This window comes from Pelodiscus sinensis, chromosome 3 (genome assembly GCF_049634645.1).
Source record: "Pelodiscus sinensis isolate JC-2024 chromosome 3, ASM4963464v1, whole genome shotgun sequence".
Taxonomy (NCBI): domain Eukaryota; kingdom Metazoa; phylum Chordata; order Testudines; family Trionychidae; genus Pelodiscus; species Pelodiscus sinensis.
This window is the reverse complement of record NC_134713.1, coordinates 146,966,494-146,986,817: the sequence shown is the minus strand read 5'-3', so window position 1 is coordinate 146,986,817 and position 20,324 is coordinate 146,966,494. Positions and strand designations below refer to the sequence as shown.

Below are 20,324 nucleotides of genomic sequence, written 5' to 3'. Positions count from 1 at the left end.
TGTCTAAGGTATATACTGGGGAATTTCTCTGTTGTAAGATCATGCACCTATTTATACACAATGGCTACGTCTAGACTACATCCCTTTTTCGTAAAAGGGATGTAAATTAGACGTATCGCAATTGGTAATGAAGGGGGGATTTAAATCTCCCCCATTTTGTTAGCATAAAAATGGCTGCTGCTTTTTTTCGGCACGGAGCTTTGCCGGAAAAAAGCGCCAGTCTAGACGCTGATCTTGTGGAAAATAAAGCCTTTTCCGAAAGATCCCTTATTTCAAAGTGGCAGCCATCTTTACGCTAATGAAGCAGGAGAGATTTAAATCCCCGCTTCATTAGCAATTGCGATGTCTAATTTACATCCCTTTTACGAAAAAGGGATGTTGTCTAGACATAGCCAATAGTTTAGGGGCCCCCAAAGGCAGGGATGACGTCCCTTTTTACAAGGGCTGTAGGGTCCCAAAATATGAATCCCCCTTTTTAGGATAAATACGGCCCTATAGGCCTAGTCCAAAAAGTACTGTTCCCTCTCTTAGGGTAAATACGGCCCTATAGGCCTAGTCCAAAAAGTACTGTTCCCTCTTTTCTTATGGAGATATACATATCCCATAGAACTGGAAGGTCCTTAAGAGGTCAAGTCCAGTCCCCTGCCCTCACAGCAGGACCAAGTACCATCCCTGACAGATTTGCCCCAAATCCCTACATGGCCCCCTCAAGGATTGAGCTCATAACCCTAAGTTTAGCAAGCTACTGCTTAAACCACTGAGCTATCCCTCCCCATTTTAGGGATAATGTGTCCCTGCAGGCCTAGTCCCAAACACAGTTGTCTCTTTCTGGAAGACTCTCTGGCCTGAAGGCCTTAGGCCCTGTAAGTGTCCCCCTCCCCCGTTAAGAAGACAAGAACCGTAGGGTGGGGAAGTAGGGTGACCCGGGCCCTCCTGCTCCACAAGGTCCCAATTCAGGGCCCTGTTGGCAGTGGATGCTTTCACTGCCAGATCAGCGGGGCTTCCTGCCGAAACGTGTTGAGCTCACAGGAGTGACAACCCTCCACCCTGGGTTCCCAGTATGCACAGTCTGGGAAAAAGGGTGGGACTTCCTTTGCCCACAGAGTCTTAGGCCCCTCCTGCAGTGCGGGGCACATCTACCCCATCACACACAGGTAAGGATTTCTAGTATATTATGAAATGTAAATGTGGTATTTGTAAACTTGATTGAATTAGAACTTCTTATAAACTTGGCCCTAATTAGAAAGTATACAGAGGCATACAAGCATGGCAACAAAGCCATGGGGGCTGAAACTGGGTATTGAAAGCCTTATTTAAAATTAGATGTTAGGAAACTAGGTGCTCCAAGAAGACTGGAACAAGTTACCATCTGCTGGCCACATGAAGTAAGGTTCGGCCTAGACTAGGTTTCAAGTGACATGTCTACCTCACAAAAAACAAACCAATTGCTGTGCCACAGTTAAGTAGCAACTTTGTTGGCAGAGATGCCAAGAAATGAGTCACTCTGAATACTAGACATCCTTACCCTAGAAATGGTCTCTTCACATAAAGATAGTTTGGAGCAGCTTTTGCCCTTGGTACATCTGTAGCTTCAGGAATGCACATGATAGGACAGAGTGTATCTTATATATATCTTATATAAATGCAAAAGTGAGATAGGCCCATCTCAGCCAAGGAGGAAGAAAAGGTTCCTATTACAACGTGCAAGTATTTGTCACTATAACCTGAAGGAGAGCTCTGTAGAGCTCAGTCTCTCATCAACAGAAGTTGCTCCAATAAAATACATTACTTCAACCACTTTGTCTCTTTAATAATTAATCTTGGGGCCAACACTGCCACAACAACATTATAAATAACTACAACTTAGGTACAATACTCAACATGTTTCCACCCAAACCAATGCTATATAACATTAAGTCATTTTTATTGCTACTATTTCCTTTCTTATAGACAGTTGTGTTGCTATGGTTGCTCTAGAGTCTGTCAGAGTATGTCTACACGATGAAATAATTTTGAAATAGGTAAAATTGAAATAACAACTCCCCAAATAAAATCAAAATGGCATGTCCACACTAAAAGGCAGCATGGAAATAGCTCGGAATTATTTTGAATTAGCGCGTCCACACTGATTGGAGCCTGCCTCAGACTTAGAGCTCCCAGAAGCACTTGGGGAGGGGCACCAGGAGAGCAGACAAGCTCCTGTGGCTGCTCGGTCAGGCAAGCTGAGACAGGTGCTTACAGGGGCTCCTTTCTACGGACTTCTCACACACCACTTCTCCACTGCCTCCCCCTTCACGGGACACCAAACTCATACCATATGTTCTGGTTATCTTTGTGGACACCACAGCACTGATATCATGGTGCTGGAGCTGCTGCAAAGCAGTGCCATGCTCATGGGCCCCATGCTGTACCCCATGGCACAGTTCATCCACACTTCATGGGCTGCTCCAGCAGGACAACCATCAGCCCCAGCTGGAGGACCCCTTCACCTAGATCCTGGTGCTCCTGCTACTGCAGATGCCCCTAAACCCACTGCACACCATTGAACTCCCCTTCTGGTGGAGGTAGTCCGCTTCCGACTGGTGGGACCATATTGTCCTGCAGCAATAGGATAACCAAAAGTGGCTCCAGAACTTCTGCATACAGCAGGCCACCTTCCTGGAGCTCTGCAAGTGGCTTGTCCCTGGCCTCCAGTGATAGGACACTAAAAGAGACCTGCCACACCCCTCTGGAAGCTCGCCACAGCCAGACAGCTACTGCTCTGTCGAGAAACAGTTCAGTGTAGGGAAATCCAGTCAGGTCTGTGCTCCTGTAGGTAGCCAAGGCCTCAACAATGTGCTGCTGCGGAGGGCAATCACTCTGGGCAACATCAACACAATTGTCAATGGCTTCGCCACCAAGGGCTTCCCCAACTGGTTCACCGGGGACATCCTTGGTGAACTTACACACAAAAAGGAAGCTTACAAGAAGTGGAAACTTGGACAGAGGACTAGGGAGGAGTATAAATATATTGCTCGAGAATGCAAGGGAGTTAACAGGAACGCGAAAGCACAATTGGTATTACAACTAGCAAGAGATGTGAAGGATAACAAGAAAGGTTTCTACAGGCATGTTAGCAAGAAGAGGGTGATCAGAGAGGATGTGGGGCCCTTACTGTATGAGGGAAGTAACCGAGTGACAGATAATGTGGGAAGAGCTGAAGTACTCAATGCTTTCTTTGCCTCTGTCTTCACGGACAAGGTCAACTCCCAGACAAATGCACTAGGCAACGCAGTATGGGAAGGAGGTGGGCAGCCCTTGGTGGGGAAAGAACAAGTTAGGAACTATTTAGAAAAGCTAAACATACACAAATCCATGGGCCTGGATTTAATGCATCTGAGGGTACTGAGGGAGTTGGCAAATGTCATTGCGGAGCCTTTGGCCATTATCTTTGAAAACTCATGTAGATTGGGAGAGATCCCAGATGATTGGAAAAAGGCAAATGTAGTGCCCATCTTTAAAAAAGAGAAGAAGGACAATCCAGTGAATTACAGACCAGTCAGCCTTACCTCAGTCCCTGGAAAAATCATGGAGGGGATCCTCAAGGAATCATTTGGAAGAGGGAAAAGTGATCAGGAATAGTCAACATAGATTCACAAAGGGCAAGTCGTGCCTGACCAATCTGATTAATTTCTATGATGAGGTAACTGGCTCTGTGGATATGGGAAAGTCAGTGGATATGATATACCTTGACTTTAGCAAAGCTTTTGATACGATCTCCCACAACATTCTCGTCAGCAAGTTAAGGGAGTGTGGATTGGATAAATGGACTGTAAGATGGATAGAAAGCTGGCTAGACTGTTGGGCCCAGCGGGTAGTGATCAATGGCTCGATGTCAGGTTGGCGGTCAGTTTCTAGTGGAGTGCCCCAAGGATCTGTTATTGGACCGGTTTTGTTCAGCATCTTTATTAATGACCTGGATGAGGGGATGGATTTGCTGGAGGACAGGGATAGGGTCCAGAGTGATCTGGACAGATTAGAGGATTGAGCCAAAAGAAATATGATGAGGTTCAACTCGGCAAGTGTAGAGTCCTGCACTTGGAACAGAAGAATCCCAAGCATTGTTACAGGCTGGGGACCGAATGGAAGCAGTTCTGCAGAAAATGACCTGGGGATTACAGTGGCTGAGAAGTTGGATATGAGTCAACAGTGTGCCCTTGTAGCCAAGAGAGCTAATGGCATATTAGGTTGCATTAGGAGGAGCACCCTAATTCTCAGCAGATCCGGAGAAGTGATTATTCCCCTTTTTTCGGCTCTGGTAAGGCCACATCTGGAATATTGTGTCCAGTTCTGTGCCATCTGCAGCACTGCTGTGTTGTTTCCATGACTCCAGCCTCCTTAGTGGTGGCTTGTTGTGGGAAGGTGTCCCACCATGAAGGCTGGAGTAAGGTAGGCCTCTCCAGGAACCTTGTGAGAAGGAGCGAGGGGTACTTGTGTGAGAGCATCAGGGAGCTGAGTGCTCCAGACTGTCGCTTCATGTGCAAAGTCTGTTGTGTGATCCACCCAGGCTGAGTAGGCCAAGCAAGGAATGCAAGCCCCTCACAGCCTACTGCCTGCCCCTTCATGTGTATAGGGAAAGATATGGAACTCACCTGAAGTGCCTTTCTTGGGTTTGTCTGATGCCTGGGGGACATCCTGGGAGTGGAGGGATTGGCTCCAGGGTGAGGAGCAGTTCCTGGCTTGCAGGATGATCGACTAGCTGGCGTGCTCCACCTCTTCTTCATCCTCCACAACCCCTCCCGCGTGGAGGATGATGCCAGGTGTGTCCTAACTGGACTTGACAATGACAGGAGGAGGGGAGGTGACTGGCAGCCTTCCCAGGATGGCATTCAGATGTTCATAGTAGTGGCACGTGTGCTGCGCTGCCCCAGAGCATTCTTGCTGCTTCCTGGCGTTATAGTAGGCCTGCCTGAGCTCTTTAATTTTCATGTGAATCTGGTGGAGGGTCTGTGTATGTCCCTTCTCGACCAGGCTGGCTGCCATTTGGCCATAGGCCTCAGAGTTGCACCTTCTGGTGCGGAGATCCTGGAGGTCGGTCTCCTCACCCCAGACCTCAGTGAGATCCAGGATCTCCACATCAGTCAAGGTTGGTGCTTGTCTGTGTCCCTGGCCAGCTGAGGGTGCTGCAGGAGCGCTGGTAGGCATGGGGGGCTCAGAGGGAGCACTAGGATCGACCATGACTCCAGTGCAGCTGAAGTCTGCATGTGCCACAAGCCCTTTTTAAAGCAACAAGCTGCAGGAAGTCTTTGCATGAGAAAGGGAGCAGTGGAGTTGTCAGGTGTGGCCAGAATGGCCACAAGTGCAGCTGTGAAAGGCCTCTGGAGATCAATTATTTTGAAACAGAAGCAGCTGAACATCCACATTCATGCGCTGCCTGTTATTTCAAAATAAGGGGAGTTATTTTGAAATAACTCCTAATGTAGATCAGAGCTCAGGGACAAATTGTTACATCTGAGCAAATTCCTTTTCAGCTGGAGGATGTTTTCCTAATGTCTTGTTCCTCTGAATTGTGCTTTGATATTTTGCACTTGCATAGTACCTTTCACATAGCAATCTCTGTCCAGTTCACAGATTGTGAGGCCAAGGCACAGGGATCAGTCAGACACAGAAACAGCTACTACCATCATGCCTTCTACTCCCTTGCTCTTATTGCTAACCCATGCAGCTTCCCTGGAATAAGTACGTGAAAGGGATTTTTATTGTCCACTTTCTTACCTGGGACTTGCATAAGAATTTGTTGTTGACTTTATTTTGATTCTTGCATGGTCAGGCATCTTTCTTGTCTACTTCAATGAATGCCGGATACCCCCCAATTGCTTCATGACTCCCATCTTAATGATTGCACTTTAAGCTTCTGATGTTGCAACATTTCTAATTTTGTTACATACCCACCCTTACTGTATACAGCAAATGCACCTACAGCAAAATGGAGAGCCTGCTCAAGCAAATCAGGGCTTGTTTTATTTTGTAATGGGTCACATGGTATTTTCTGGAACCCATTGGATTTCATAATCACATTTTGTAAACACTCTCCCCTTCTTCCCTCAGCATAGCCAAGCAGGGTGACAAAAATAATGGTGACACTGAATAATTCAAGAATGTGGTGTGACAATATTTGCTAAACACATGTCAACATAGCAAGGCTGCCTGGCCTAATTTGTCATTGCTCTAACATACAGTATGAACCTGAACCTGGCCTATAGTATTGCAGAGAACGGTGGATTTATTTGATTACCATTAAATGATTTTATAGATGCAAGTTAAAATACCTTCTGCAAGAATAACAAAAATAAACCAAAGTGAGGTTTTATTGCAATGATGGAAAAATTGGGAAATTGAGAGCCATAAATAACAGGAATGTCTTGCTGTATAGGCACAAGTCTTGTAAGCAACAGAAGAATTCTGTATTCTGCTAGGTCAATTTGGCCTTTACTTATTGAGATATATACATCTTAAAGGGCATACTTATCTCTGTACTCTGAGCACCTTTAGCATTAATTACGTGGGCAATAGACCTCCCATGCAACTATACTGCAGCTATGTGGTCTGTGATTCAAATAAAAAAAATCCAGACAACTGAATAGCTAAAATGACACTAACTATTCATCTCCTGTACTTTTTCAGCAATTCCCAAGCTATAGGACCCCCAAGGAAACCTGCCAGCAGCTCCTTCTCATTTATGCCAGTGGCATTCCTGCAGTGGTATTATGGCAGAGGAGAAGAATGGGCCCTCAGGTCAGGACATCCTTAGGATTTATGGGGCCCTATGTAGTACTATCAAACTGGCGCCTCAATATCCGACAGCAGCCTGTGAGGGCGGGATGATGTTTAGAGATGCAATTTTACAAACACACCAATGCAATTGTTTGAAAGCAAATGTTAAACTAAGGTCCTGTAGACCAGGGGTGGGCAATAATTTTTGGCAGAGGGCCACTCCAAGATTTTGGAAATTGGTCAAGGGCTGCACTTTTCTGTGGAGAGGGTGCAGGGTCTGGGATGGAGGTTGGGCACAGAAGGGCTTACGTGGTAAGGGACTGGGGTGCAGGAGACTGTGAGATCTAAGAAGAAGTTTGGGCAAAGGTAGGGAGTTGTAACATGGGTCAGCGGATTGGGGTGTAGGGTCAGGGAGGGAGCATGGACGCAGGATAGGATTCTGGCCTGAGAGAGGGGCACTAGGAGGTGTAAAGTCTGGGAGGGAGCTGTGACCTGAGCAAAGGGGAAAAGGGGGTGCAGACTACAGAGGGTGTGGGTGGTGACTTGTGGCAGGGGGAATGGGGTGCAGGGTCTGGGAGGGAGTGTGGGTGCAAGAGAGGATTTTGGCCTTGTGGATAGGTGTAGGAGGGGGAACAGAGTCTGAGAAGGAGTTGTGGCAAGGGGCAGGCAGGGGCAGAGGGTTTGGATGGTGACCTGGGGAAGGGAGTTGAGGGGCAGGGGTGCCAGTGGCAGGCTCTGGCTAGGAAGTGCTTACCTAAGCCTGCAGCCCCCCAAGGCAGGCTGGGCTCCCTGTCTGCTGCAGCACCATATCACTTAAAACTGCAGACTGCTCCTGCCACCTGGCTCTCCGCTCCTGAAGGGGAAGAGACTTGCACTGCTCCCATCCTCCAGACCAATCTCTTAGCTCCGATTGGCTGATTGTTTCTGGCCACTAGGAGCTGAAGGATTGGTCTCAGGGTGGGGAGATCATATGAAGCCACCCCCCCACCCCCCACTCCAGAGCTGAAATCCTGAGGGACTGAACTTTAAACCATGCAGCTATATGCTTGAGGGTCCTGGCAGGGTGGTCTGTGGGTCGGATCTGGTGGCATGGTGGGGTGGATCTGGTCCCCAGCCCACATTTTGCCCAACCCTTCCATAGACTAACACAATAAATTCAAAAACTGACAGTATACACTTGAGATTGGCAAATGCCTGTTAACAAGGCCCAATCCCTGAGCTCCCGTCCTCCCTTTTCTTGCCCCTCACAGGTTCTCCACCACTTGCTGTCTTTACATCATGATTGTATATCTTTCTAGAAGAGGTGCCACAGCTCAAGCAGAAGTTATGGATTTGATCCAGACATGATTGGGTGTTGTGTTATGCAGATGTCAGATTAGATGACCATAATGGTCTTTTCTAGCCATAAAAATCCAATTATCTTCAGAATCTTGCAATAATAGGATCTTTCTATAGCAGTGGTGGGCAACCTGCAGCCCTTATGCAGTCCACTGGGGCTCTACCTGCAGCCCAGTTTCCCTGTCTGCCCTCCTCCCCCATGGGCCTTTCGTGCACTGGAGCACCAAAAACCCTCACTTCTTACTCTCACTCCCTCCCAGCACTTCTGGAGCACCATGAATCACCGGATTCATGCTCTATCCCCATTTGACAAATATTCACCAAATGTACAATAATAGTACAGTTCTGAGAATTCAAGCTCCACTGAAGAAGAGGAATAAACAAGGAATAATTAAGAGGCCAGACAATTCAGACTGGATTTGTGACATCTGCAGAATTCCCCGCATAAAAAAAGATGGTAAAGAATGCAAGACATATCAGATAAGACTATTGGGAAGAGAGCCAGCACTGCTGAGGGGAGCAGAGGAGAGCTGCAATACTAAGAATTTGGAATAATTTATTTAGTTTAATTTTTATAAAGTGTGAAGCTAAAGAGTATTTTGGGATCCTGTAGGTGAAAAACATGTTTTAGAAACACACTTGGGTCTTTCCAGACAGGCAAATGAATTCAGGTGTTGGGTGATGTCAAGGGGTACGCCCCTGACAGGGGTTGCGGCCCCCTTCTACTGGCCCGTGTCTCAGTCCAGGCCCTTCTCTCAGGGCATATACAGTACCCAAAGTCCCAAAAGTCCCGGCCTCTCTCTCAGGGCATACATGGTACTACCAGAACTAGCCCCAAGTCCAGGCCCCTCTATCAGGGTATATACGGTCTCTGCGGCCTAGCTCCGGAAAAAGTCTCTCCTGGCCAGCGGGTTTGCCCCAGTTGTGGAAAGGGGTGGTAGGGGGACCCAGGCCCTCCCTCTCCACTGGGTCCCAGCCCAGGGCCCTGTAGGCAGGGGTTCTTGCTCCTGCCTGCTCGGTGGGGAATCCAGCCAATGCAAACCCCACTTGGTGTGTAAGTCCTTGCCCTGGGCTGCTTCCTACCACTCTGGCTTCAGCTGCCGCAGGAACACCGGGGCTGCAGCCTGGGCCCTTCTACTCTCAGGCTGCCTCCCCTCTTTCTGTGCTCCCTCAGTCTTTATATACTGGCTCTGCTGGGAGCATGCCCAGCAGGGCCGGAAGGGCGGGGCCTGCTCAGCCAGCTGGGCCTAGGCTACTCCCAGCTCCGCAGTGCGGGGCCTGCTCGCCCCGTCACAGGTGACTTGCATGTGAAATGGTTGAGCAGATGCCCTAGGTAAAGACAAGTTGTCTTAAACCACATTATGCAAGTCTCCGCAGTCAGAAAACAAGAGACTGTTACATCACGAACCCAGTTATTCATACCAATGCTTCCTTTCCTATTCCCCTGGAGACAAGCTTTACATCAGGATCAGACTGTGCCACTTTGACTACATAAGAATAACAGATTGAGTTACATTTTGTGTCTTCATATTTTTTGCAAAATTGATTGTGTGTGTTTGGAGTAAGAAGCTGTGTGGAGCTGCCATTGAAAAGGGAAGGGCTCTCACCTTCCTACTGAAGATTGAGCCAAGTAATTCTCATTTACACTTTTTACCTCATGAAAAAATCCGTTGTGGAGTAGAGGATAGATTACTTAAACCCTTACTTAAGGAGTTAGTCCCAGAAGAGGAAGCTTCAGAGGGATAGTTGAGTTAGTCTGTAATTGGAAAAACTTAAAAAACAACTAAGGGTTCGTCTAGACCAGTGGTCCCCAACGCGGTGCCCGCGGGCGCCATGGCGCCTGTCGACAACCCGGGCTGGCCCCGCCCCCCGGCGCGCGGCGCACTGGAGGCGCCGGCCCCAGGCACGCGACACTCACCGGCGCCTGGTGCGCGGCGCTCGGGTGGCCCCAGCCCTGGGGCACATGCGGGCGCGCGGCGCCGGTGCTGGCCCCAGGCGCGCACCTCGGGTGGCGGCGCCAGCCCCGGACCCACGGCACAAGGGGCTCGGGCGGCCCCGGCCCTGGCGTGCCCCAGGACGTGCGGCCCCGCCCCCGGCGCGTGAGTGGCCCCGCCCCCGGAAGCCCATAAAGGTTGGGGACCACTGGTCTAGACTGCGAGGATCTTTTTCTGATACTTTTGTCAGAAGAGAATATTCCGAAATTCTACTCATCTAGACTGGGCCAAATTTTGGGAAAATCCCCTTTCGAAAGTCCCCTTCTTCCTCATGGAACGAGGAGTACGGGGGCTTCTGAAAGAGCATGTTTGCTCTTTAGAAGAAGAAAAAAAAAAGTGCAAGAGTAAATGCTCCTGAATATGGCGGAGTTTTTTTGGGATACCAGAAGTATCCCAAACCCCACCCCCTCAGTCTAGCCATACCCAAATAGTCTAGTTAGTAGAACCTTACAGACTAACAAAACACAGAGATGATATCATGAGCTTTTGTGGGCAAAACCCACTTCTTCAGGTGCAAAAGTTTCAGACAGAAGTGTGATCTTAATTGTCTTCTATTCCCTTAAACAACATTCAGTACATCTGCAATCATGAGACTTGAAATAGACTCTGATAGATTTTCAAGGCTATAAAATTATTTAGTCTAACCTCCTGTAAAATAGAGACCTTAGAATTTCAGTTATTCCTCTACTAAACCAGTCAGTCATCGTTGGTGTACCATATCTATTTGAATTCTGTCTGGCTCATTATACCTCATCATCCCTTCATTACGTTTTAGTGCCATCAAGATGTTTCATTGTGAAGAATCAGCATTGGTGACAAAGAGCTTCAACTGCAGAATCCTGACTTCATTTGGGACAACCTACCATATCCACACTGCCTAATTATATATATTATCCTTCAATTCAAGCCTTTTAAGCATTAATATTAGTATTGCAACCTAAACTTTATTTTTTTCCTGACTTCAACATTATAACAGTTATGCTACAATTTACATCCATAAAAAGTCAGTAAGACAATGTGGAATGCTTTCTCCTAAAGCCAATTTTGTTTGGGATAGATTAAAGTCTGATAATTTCTAACCAAGCTTGCAGTCATTTGATTAAAAGAAGCAATTACATTTTCAGCCCTGACAGACATGTTCTTTGTGGTTACAAAGTTATCATAAGTATCCTTGGGCTAGCAGAGGCAGAAGTTTGGAAAGCAGCAAATTTAAGAGGTGAAAGGAGAGTATTCTCTTAGCTATCCTGTATTTTTTCTTAACCTGAAAACACCAAATGCACCACTAGAAAAGAGACAGAAGGACACTGGAACATTAAAATGTTTTGTATTTACAGGAAGTTAAAAGATTTTGACATTTAGAAGATTCTTTGTTGAACTGCTATACAAGAGGAACAAGCTGTAGATATTTTAACAGAAATAGTGGCTCCTGTCTATCTGCAACAACAGTTTCTCCACAGACATCTCTATTCAGATGCTATCAAAAAGAGTTTTGCATAGTGCTCTTAAGCACAAGTTTCAAGATTAGATATAATAAAACAAACAGCCAACAAGTGGTATTTGACTATGCTAACATCACATATCAATGATGCTATTTCCAAAGATAATTAGAGCATTTCAAAGATGCCACATGAAAAAGAACTCACAGGGGAACATTTAACTGGGTGATGTGTTAAAGAAAACATGTATTTTAAAATCTATCACCTATTTCATGATAATGGCATATAAGTCTCCATTAATCAGCCTTGAGCGTGTTTCATGCTGAGCTAAATTGAGGCTACAAAGCGTAACATATTTTATAAAAGAATTTAAAGAACAGGAGAATAAAAACATTCAACTTCACTTTATTCAGGGCCAACAATGCATTGGCTAATCCTAGCATCCTTCTCCCTCCATGTCGCTAAAGTCACTCTTGGTAAGACCAGTGACCTGTCAACAGTCAGGGCTACAGTTCCTTTCAAATGCAGCACATGGCACTAGTCGTCCTGTGACTTTCGATGAAAGTATGTGCAGATCTTCCTCATGGAAACTGAAGTTATTGTAGCCTAGAAGAGATTCAAGTCAAGCATAAAAAATTTGTATTTGACAGTAGATATCACCACCTACTTATTCTAAGTTTGACAGGGTCAAAGCAGAAGGCTATAAAAAGAAAAGTAGTGGAGGAGAGATATATAAGCCTCAGACTGAGGAGATCTGTTCCCAGGATGACTGGTAGGGGCTGGTTTAGAACCAGCAGAGGAAAATTGTGGTAGTGGTACACCTGGGGCTAACTGACCAGGCCTGAAGAGTCTGGCCAGCCTAGGCTAATTGAGTCACCTAGGGGTAATTAAGAAAACCAGTTCAGGCCGGCCATGAAAGAAGCTTTGCCTACAGTTGGGGTATGCATGTAGCTGAGAGGATGGAGGAAGATTCTGCTATGAGTAGGAGGAAAGGAGACAACCACTGAACACTAGGAGGATGAACCAGAGAGAAGGAAGGTATGGGGGGTGGGGAAGTAGCCCAAGGGTCTTGGAGCTGCAGGTCTCTGAGATTCACACAGGCAGATACTATTACAGGGTTGGAAACTGGAGTAGAGGGTGGGCCTGGGCTCCCACCAACACCCACCTCCCCATTTCCACTCGGGGAAAAGGACTGTGGAGTTTATTCTCAGCTTTACTATACACTGGCCAATGATGAAAAGAGCTCAAGAAACAGCAAACTAAGTCTTTTAAATTTCTCTCCAAAACTGCAACAGCTTGCTTACCCTGAGGAGATGCCAAGTAACCTACTATTAAGGGGGTAAACGTTATGTCCTTTGCAATAACTTGCATGGTTTCTAGGACATTCAGATGTTCTTTAGTGACAGGAAACATTTGCTAAAACCCTGAAGTTACTGTTTTGCTCTATGAGAAGCACCAGGGGCTCTAGTTTTTACTGAGAACCAGATACAGCATTTCTTAGATTTTAAGGGCACAGAGCGTCATGATCATCTATGGCCTGCTTTATGCAGGTCATACTAGATTTTCACTTGTATCAAGAACAATAACCTGTGGTAGAGCTAGAGGATGTTGCTTACATTCACTCATGAAAGGACTGAGCCTCTGAAGTACCATTACTGGATGGCCTGTATTGCTAGCAGTCTGAATGAGCCCACGTGCTGGTGCAAGACAAAACTTAAGTCACTGGGAAGGAATTCCACCATGATAAGCCAAAGCCATTATGACAGTTTGAAAGATAATTTGCAGCACAAATTATATTGTACCACCAGGTTTCAAATTTTAGTATAACTAAAGATTGTAATAATCATACCTCAGTTAGTATAAATCATACCTCAGTTAGCATAAATACAGCTCAGCAGTCTTCTGACTATGGGATTCCATGTCTATTGGTTCAATGAATCGGTTGGCATGTTAAGTTAAAATGATTGGCATGCAAGGCATTTTTTATGTTTATCTACAAACTCACCCAAGGACCGGCAAGTCAGGCTGGGTTCCTGCCCTCTTGCACAACACAAGGGAGTGTGAGTTCTAAAGGCAAATTCTACTTTCTGAAGTTGGACAACCCTTTTCTTTTCAGTGGGTCTTCCACAGATGTAGCAGAGGGTAGAATTTAGCCCCAGAATTGTAACAAACATAAATGCAGCTAATTTTCTCTAAAAGCTGGGTTGTGTCTGGAATGCAAGTAGGGCCCAATTTATGTCACTAAGGGTATGTCTACACTACCCCGCTAGTTCGAACTAGCGGGGTAATGTAGGCATACCGCACTTGCTAATGAAGCCCGGGATTTGAATTTCCCGGGCTTCATTAGCATAAGCGGGGAGCCGCCATTTTTAAATCCCCGCTGCTTCGAACCCCGTGCAGCGCGGCTACACGGGGCTCGAACTAGGTAGTTCGGATTAGGTTCCTATTCCGAACTACCGTTACTCCTCGTGAAACGAGGTGTACCGGTAGTTCGGAATAGGCACCCTAGTCCGAACTACCTAGTTCGAGCCCCGTGTAGCCGCGCTGCACGGGGTTCGAAGCAGCGGGGATTTAAAAATGGCGGCTCCCCGCTTATGCTAATGGAGCCCGGGAAATTCAAATCCCGGGCTTCATTAGCAAGTGCGGTATGCATACATTACCCTCCTAGTTCGAACTAGGAGGGTAGTGTAGACATACCCTAAGTGAGCAGATATGGGTATGAATACATGTGAGGAGCAGACCTGTCAGGTGAGATGCTGCAATTATGTTTAGAGTAGAACTGCACTGTAAGTGCCAGTGCCATAGACACTGCAAGCATTTACCAATTACTCTGTTCTGAAACATTTGCAGATAGGCAACACCAGTTGATCTACGAAGATTCTGCTTCTCCCTGCTGAGACTATGGATGGCACTGAATGATAACATTACCCTGTATGGCAGAGATGCTAAGGCTGCTTATATCAGATTTCCCTTCCTTCCTCTCTACCCTGCTCCCCACCCTCAAAGCAATAAGTCTGATGTACCGTTTCATGCACAGGTTAACTCCCTGCAAATGGGAGTTGTGCCACACATCAAGGAGAGACCAGAACCCAGAATTCAGTCCTTTCTCTACCATTATAGCTATGCCTAGTGTACTTACAGATCCTGGTGGACTGGCTGCAGTTGCTGCTTTTTGTCTTATGCTGGGATTCCGATAGGATGGGGGGCTGTTGCCTGATGCCTTCAGACTACTGGCCTTGCTAGTCTTCAGCTTCTCTCCCATTGCAGACAGCCAGTTTTTTTTGCCAGGTGAACTGTTCTCTTTGTCCAAAACATGAGCCCCTTTCCTGCAGGAGTTCCTTAAAGGACGAGGGGGGTTCTGGAAGCCTGCCTGATTAAGTGGGCTTTCAGGAAGGGATGGTTCCTCTGGGCTCTGGCCATAGCCTTCAGTTCCAGTCGTCAACTCAGCAAGGCTCAGATAGTCTTCAATACTGGCTTTCTGGCCTGCTGCAAAGAAGCACCAATCCAGCTTGGGTTTTTTAGCCACTGGGTCCAGCTCTGTCACACAACTGCAGCCTTTTAGACACTTCTCTCCCATGTGATTTCCCTTGCTGGACTCCAGCCTTCTTTTGGCTTGCTTTTCAAACTGTGAGAGTGGTGATATGGGAGTGTCAACTGTCTTTGGAAAATCCTGAGACACCGCTGCCAGGGCTTTTCTTGGAGAAGGCGTCTTTGCTCCCATTGCTGGTGGAGAAAAGTACAGAGTCCTGGTAACCCAGTTTTTAATAGACATCTTGGAGGAAGATGTTGGCTTGGGAGAAGAGCCTGATATGGCTTCGCTTTGCTTGGCTGGAGTGTGGGCCTTGACTGCTGGGCTTTTGAGAGAGGATGTTGTAGTATTGGTAGACCGAGGAAGGTCCCCAACACAACTGGGAGCACAAGCTGCTGGCCGTGGTGAAGAAATGCATGGGCTACCCACCATGGAGTCTTTTGCAGGAGTACTGTGTGTAGCTGGTCGCACTGGTGGAAGAGAAACAAAAAACAGTCAAGCATTCCAGTGCTTTACCACCCTCCTAGTGAAAGTTTTTCCTAATATCCAACCTAGACCTCCCCCACGCAACTTGAGAGCATTGCTCCTTGTTCTGCCATCTGTCACTACTGAAAACAGCCTCTCTCCATCCTTTTTGGAACCCCCTTCAGGAAGTTGAAGGCTGCTATCAAATCCCCCCCTCGCTCTTTTCTTCTGCAGACTAAATAAGCCCAAGTCCCTCAGCCTCTCCTCACAGGCCATATGCTCTCCATTATGGATAATTGTCCCAAATAGGCTTTGATGTTCATACACCAGTAAGATTACTATGCTTTTCCTGGAGAGTATTCTGCAAGAAAGGTTACTGGGTAGCAATCAGTTATATACAGTGAAAAGGGACAGCCTAGAAATCCTCACATCTTGTAAGAGGTCTTAGATTCCAAGGAAGACAAAAGTAACTGATGAATTGGTTGCCATGACAAAAAAAATCTTTTTTAAATAAGCAATTTCCATGTACATATAGCACATGTATTGAAATCATTTTTTTTTTTTAAAAGAGATTTTACTTCAAGAGAAGATGCACTAGTGTGTGTCCAATGTCTCCTTTTCAGATGCTAAAATGTCATGCATCCAAAGGAACCTTTTTGGCCTTTAACTTGTGGTGGTACAAGTAAATAAGAAAACACGTTAGCTTCCTTAAGCACACAGTTTCACCAAGGAGCAATTTTCTGCATACCAGAGATTTAGTCTGAAACTCTTAATTCTCAGCATTAGCTGTTATAAAATGAAGTACTTAATTGGGATGCTGAAGTCTTGTGTGAATGAAATGCCATTTTCTTTAGAATGCTGTACTTGCTTATGAAATATGCATAGTGTAAACACCTACATAATTTCTCAACACCACACTATACATAAGCTTTTTTGACTCATATCCTTCCTTCACATAATATTGCCCAATACAGTCTCTGCACTTTAAATTTATGTGCTGATCAAACAGAGTAGAATGCAAATGTCAACCACTTTGAAGCACTTGTTCCTTTCTGAACGTTTATTAGTCCAGACTGAAGCAAGTTATTATGAACTCATAGCAGGGTTACTTCTAAGAATTGGTCTTTTAATTTTGGCTTTAATGAACACTTACAGGACTGTGTTAAATCAGCTGGGGAATTGGTTGTGCTTAAATGTAAGTTCTTAGATATGTATGAAGGGTAGTAGTGATCCCAGCAACCTCTCCTTTCTCCAGCAATTAGCTGCAAAGTCATACACTGGAAATATGGGGTGATGAGTTGGAAAGAGGATGCACTGTCCACAAACATGACACAGACTGAAAAAATGTATTATGGTCACTGCCTCTGGAAAAGTTGAAGCTACCTTGATGTACATGCTAAATTAATGGGGATAATGAAAGGTAGCCTGTGATTCAAATGCCTACATTCCCAATGTTGGGAAACAACAGAAATATCAAGCTTTGTTGTAGTAGTTTGTGCATCAGTCAAATATTCAGACATCAGACTCAGTTAACAAGTCAAGCATATTGCTATTGTTACCACTTACTGACTTTCTGCAAGGCTGTTACTTTTAACACTGAGTGCAAGCCTCTTCCAAAATGCCAGTCGAATGATGTGTGTCAGACAGATAAATGCATAATATACACCAACAGTAGAATGTCTCTCTTGCTCTTATACTATCAATTTTCTACAGCAACATTATGGGCTTCAACAGTCAAAAAATAATCACAGATTCATGAGACAGTCTAGCTGTAACAATTATGGTTACATAAAGTGTAGAGAAATTACTATCAGACAGCAAATTTACATACATTAATTTCCCAAGAGAAGGAAGCTGTGCTTGCTGCACGCCCAGGGCAGGTCAACAGTCAACACGCAGCCACAAGTTCACAATTTGTTCTGTTTAAATGGCTAGGATGCAATCTAGATTTTATCTAAGCAATCCTGAAATGTTATTTGGTTAGCCAACTATGAATCAGTTTGCAGATAGTTTCTGGATTCTAATACCATGTGTTTTGTGTTCAAAGAACCAAGGTCAGCAGGAAGCCTGCTGTTGCATACACAAGAGCTGTGTGCTTCCTCTTCCCTCCTGGGTTGTTCTAATGCATAGAGAACAAGGAGAAATGGTATTTTTTCCTAGAGTAATTGCCAAATTCAATTGATCAATTTGTAAATATCCAGGATACAGGCTTCTTTGGGTTTTCAAGCTTCTTGACAAGACTACTGTCCATATTTATTTCTCAGGGAATAAAATGTGAAATAGTTTCTCAACAGCTCAATGAAATGAAGCATGTATGTGTGTGCTGGGAGCAACTATGGGAAAGAGCTGGCAGTTACTCACCTATTGTCCTGCAAGTTTCCTGCAAGACTGTTACAAGCAGGCAAAAAGCTAATTTTGTTATCCCGGTCAGGAGGATTATGAAACCTTCCAGCTGTATTTACCACAATGAAGGTGAAACTCCTTTGGAAAGTGAGTAGAAGGAGATAGACCAACACAGGAAATGACAGCAACCAGCTAGTCTCAAATCATTTTTGGTTCAAATTTTAAAGCTGCATAAGAAATACAATCTTAATACTCCACTTTTCTGAGTGCTTTATTCAGCTTTCCATCTCAACTGTATACCAATTCATGCTCAACACAAACTAAGTGAGCTCTCTGATCCAGGACTTCTTGCACATGGTTTGGAACATGTTCAAGAGATTGTACTCCTGCAGTGGTTTGGATCAGCTGAGGCTGCACTGGAGTCCTCATTTCCTTCATCAGGATTTTGGCTGGGTGTTTACAATTAAGTTCTAGACCAAAGCTTGACATGCTTGGTCTAATAGAACCCAAATCTGCTGACAATCAGTGCATAGTGCAAACTCTATCTGATCCTCTAGGCTTTCCAGAAGGGGATAGCATTTAACAACTATATCTAACAAGTTGGTGGGCAAGGAGTCTCTATGGTATGTTACTAGTTTATTTTATAATAATGGCGAATAGATTTCCATGTACACACATCAGTGGTGAAAGAATAAGTGCATTTTAGGGACCCATCTCTAAACTGCGCATATCTGGGTCCTACAGTAAGTACTTCCATATTGTACTGAAGACAGAGTCAAATGAAGATTACATTTCTACTGGGCTCTAGAAGTTTAAAAGCAAGTGCATATAGTTCCGGAATGTTGACACATTGTCCTGTAGAAAAGGAGTGCTTTGTTTTGTTTAAAAACAAACAACAACAAAAAATCAGGAAGTCAATGTTATTCAATGAAATTCATCTGCTGGGCAAGAGGAACATTTCCAAGTTCCAGGGCTGTATACCTTTGCTGGATGGTATGTCAGGTCTAGGCAAGTGCATTAATTCACATTTCAATAAACAGGTAGAAGCTTTATGCCAAACTAGTAAATGCACAGAATTCTGACGTCCTTTTCCTATATTGGGGGACAGAATACCTTAAAAGCCTCACCATTTTGCTCTTCTGGTTTCTTCTGACAGACCCAGCCTACCAAGCTGACTTTGCTGGATGCTAGTCTCTTGGTATGGTCAGGTTGTAAGCGCCAAATCCTCACAGTGTTGTCATCAGAACATGTGGTGATCTACAGCATAAATCAGTAGGTTAGATCACTGTGAAGCCAAGACCCACAGTCACTGGCAAATCAATCCAAGAAAGTTGCTACTCTCAGCCTTGTGTACCAATAAGTGTTCTGCACGGAGTCCTCTCTGCCGCTAACAAAAAAGATAAAGGAATTGCCAGCAAAAAACACATGCTACCTCATTACTGTACTAGAGGAAAAACAATGATCTTTTTCCCCCTGAATGTGACCTGACAGGAGAAAGCCTCTATCTATCCCTTTTATGGCAAAGAAATCAGTCTCATGCTTTGTTTTGGGAAGATTCTGTGGCAGCAGCCATTTGCTCCACGAGTGTCAATATATTTGTTTATTGACATTTCAGTACTCAGCAAATCATAGCAGAAATCCAAACGCAATCCAAAGCTCATGTTCCAAGAGGAAACAGACAGCAGAAGATATTAATTCATTTTGGCTATGACTAGATTACATCCGCCTGTGGAAAGAGGGATGTAAATTAGGTAAATCAAAAGTGCAAATGAAGTGGGGATTTAAATATCCCATGCTTCACTTGCATAATCACAGCGCTTTTTCGAAAAAGGGTTTTTCAAAAGTGAAAGTGCCGTCTAGATGCAGTTCTTTCAGGGAAAAAAACCCCTTTACTCCTCATTTTTTGTATGTTTTTTCCCCTGAAAGAACTGCGTCTAGACGGCGCTTTCACTTTTGAAAATCCCTTTTTTGAAAAAGCGCTGTGATTATGCAAATGAAGTGTGGGATATTTAAATCCCCGCTTCATTTGTGCTTTTGATTTGCCTAATTTACATCCCTCTTTCGACAGAGGGATGTAGTTTAGACATTCTCTTTGCATCGGCATCCAATGCTCCTTCTTTCACTCCTCACCTTCCCTTGCTTGGGGACAAATATTTGCAGTGTTCAAAATAGGCAGTATTTGAACAAAATACATGCTGGACAGGGACTGCATCACTAAGCAGTCTTTGCCACCAACATCATTAGTGTTTGGTGCAGAAAGCAGGAGACAAAGCTAAAGTTTAGGTACAGCAGATCCTTATATTAATAGCATGTAGCGCTTTCAAATACAGGCAGTCCCCGGGTTACGTACAAGATAGGGACTGTAGGTTTGTTCTTAAGTTGAATCTGTATGTAAGTCGGAACTGGCGTCCAGATTCAGCCGCTGCTGAAACTGATCAGTTTCAACAGCGGCTGAATCTGGACGCC

At 45.1% G+C, this 20,324-nt stretch overlaps 2 protein-coding genes across 3 annotated transcripts in view; one reads left to right on the top strand and one right to left on the bottom strand.

Moving 5' to 3' along the window:
* The window catches only part of LOC142828014 (uncharacterized), a 119,371-nt gene extending 108,114 nt beyond the window's left edge, over window positions 1-11,257 (top strand). Inside the window, exon 3 of the transcript XR_012902915.1 lies at window positions 10,861-11,257. The gene's annotated coding sequence lies outside the window, so the exon portion shown is untranslated. The remainder of the gene's footprint in view (window positions 1-10,860) is intronic.
* Window positions 11,258-11,393: 136 nt separating this feature from the next.
* Window positions 11,394-20,324, bottom strand: part of DTL (denticleless E3 ubiquitin protein ligase adapter) — a 45,021-nt gene continuing 36,090 nt past the window's right edge. Inside the window, exons 13-15 of one of the 2 annotated variants that reach the window (XM_075925149.1) lie at window positions 18,986-19,115; window positions 14,661-15,520; window positions 11,394-12,127 (exon numbers count right to left, since the gene is read on the bottom strand). In XM_075925149.1, the coding sequence (XP_075781264.1) occupies window positions 12,059-12,127; window positions 14,661-15,520; window positions 18,986-19,115 (1,059 nt within the window). In that variant the 3' untranslated portion in view covers window positions 11,394-12,058. Of the gene's footprint in view, window positions 12,128-12,151; window positions 13,219-14,660; window positions 15,521-18,985; window positions 19,116-20,324 lie in introns of those variants that run through there. The other variant, XM_075925150.1, reaches the window with a different exon arrangement.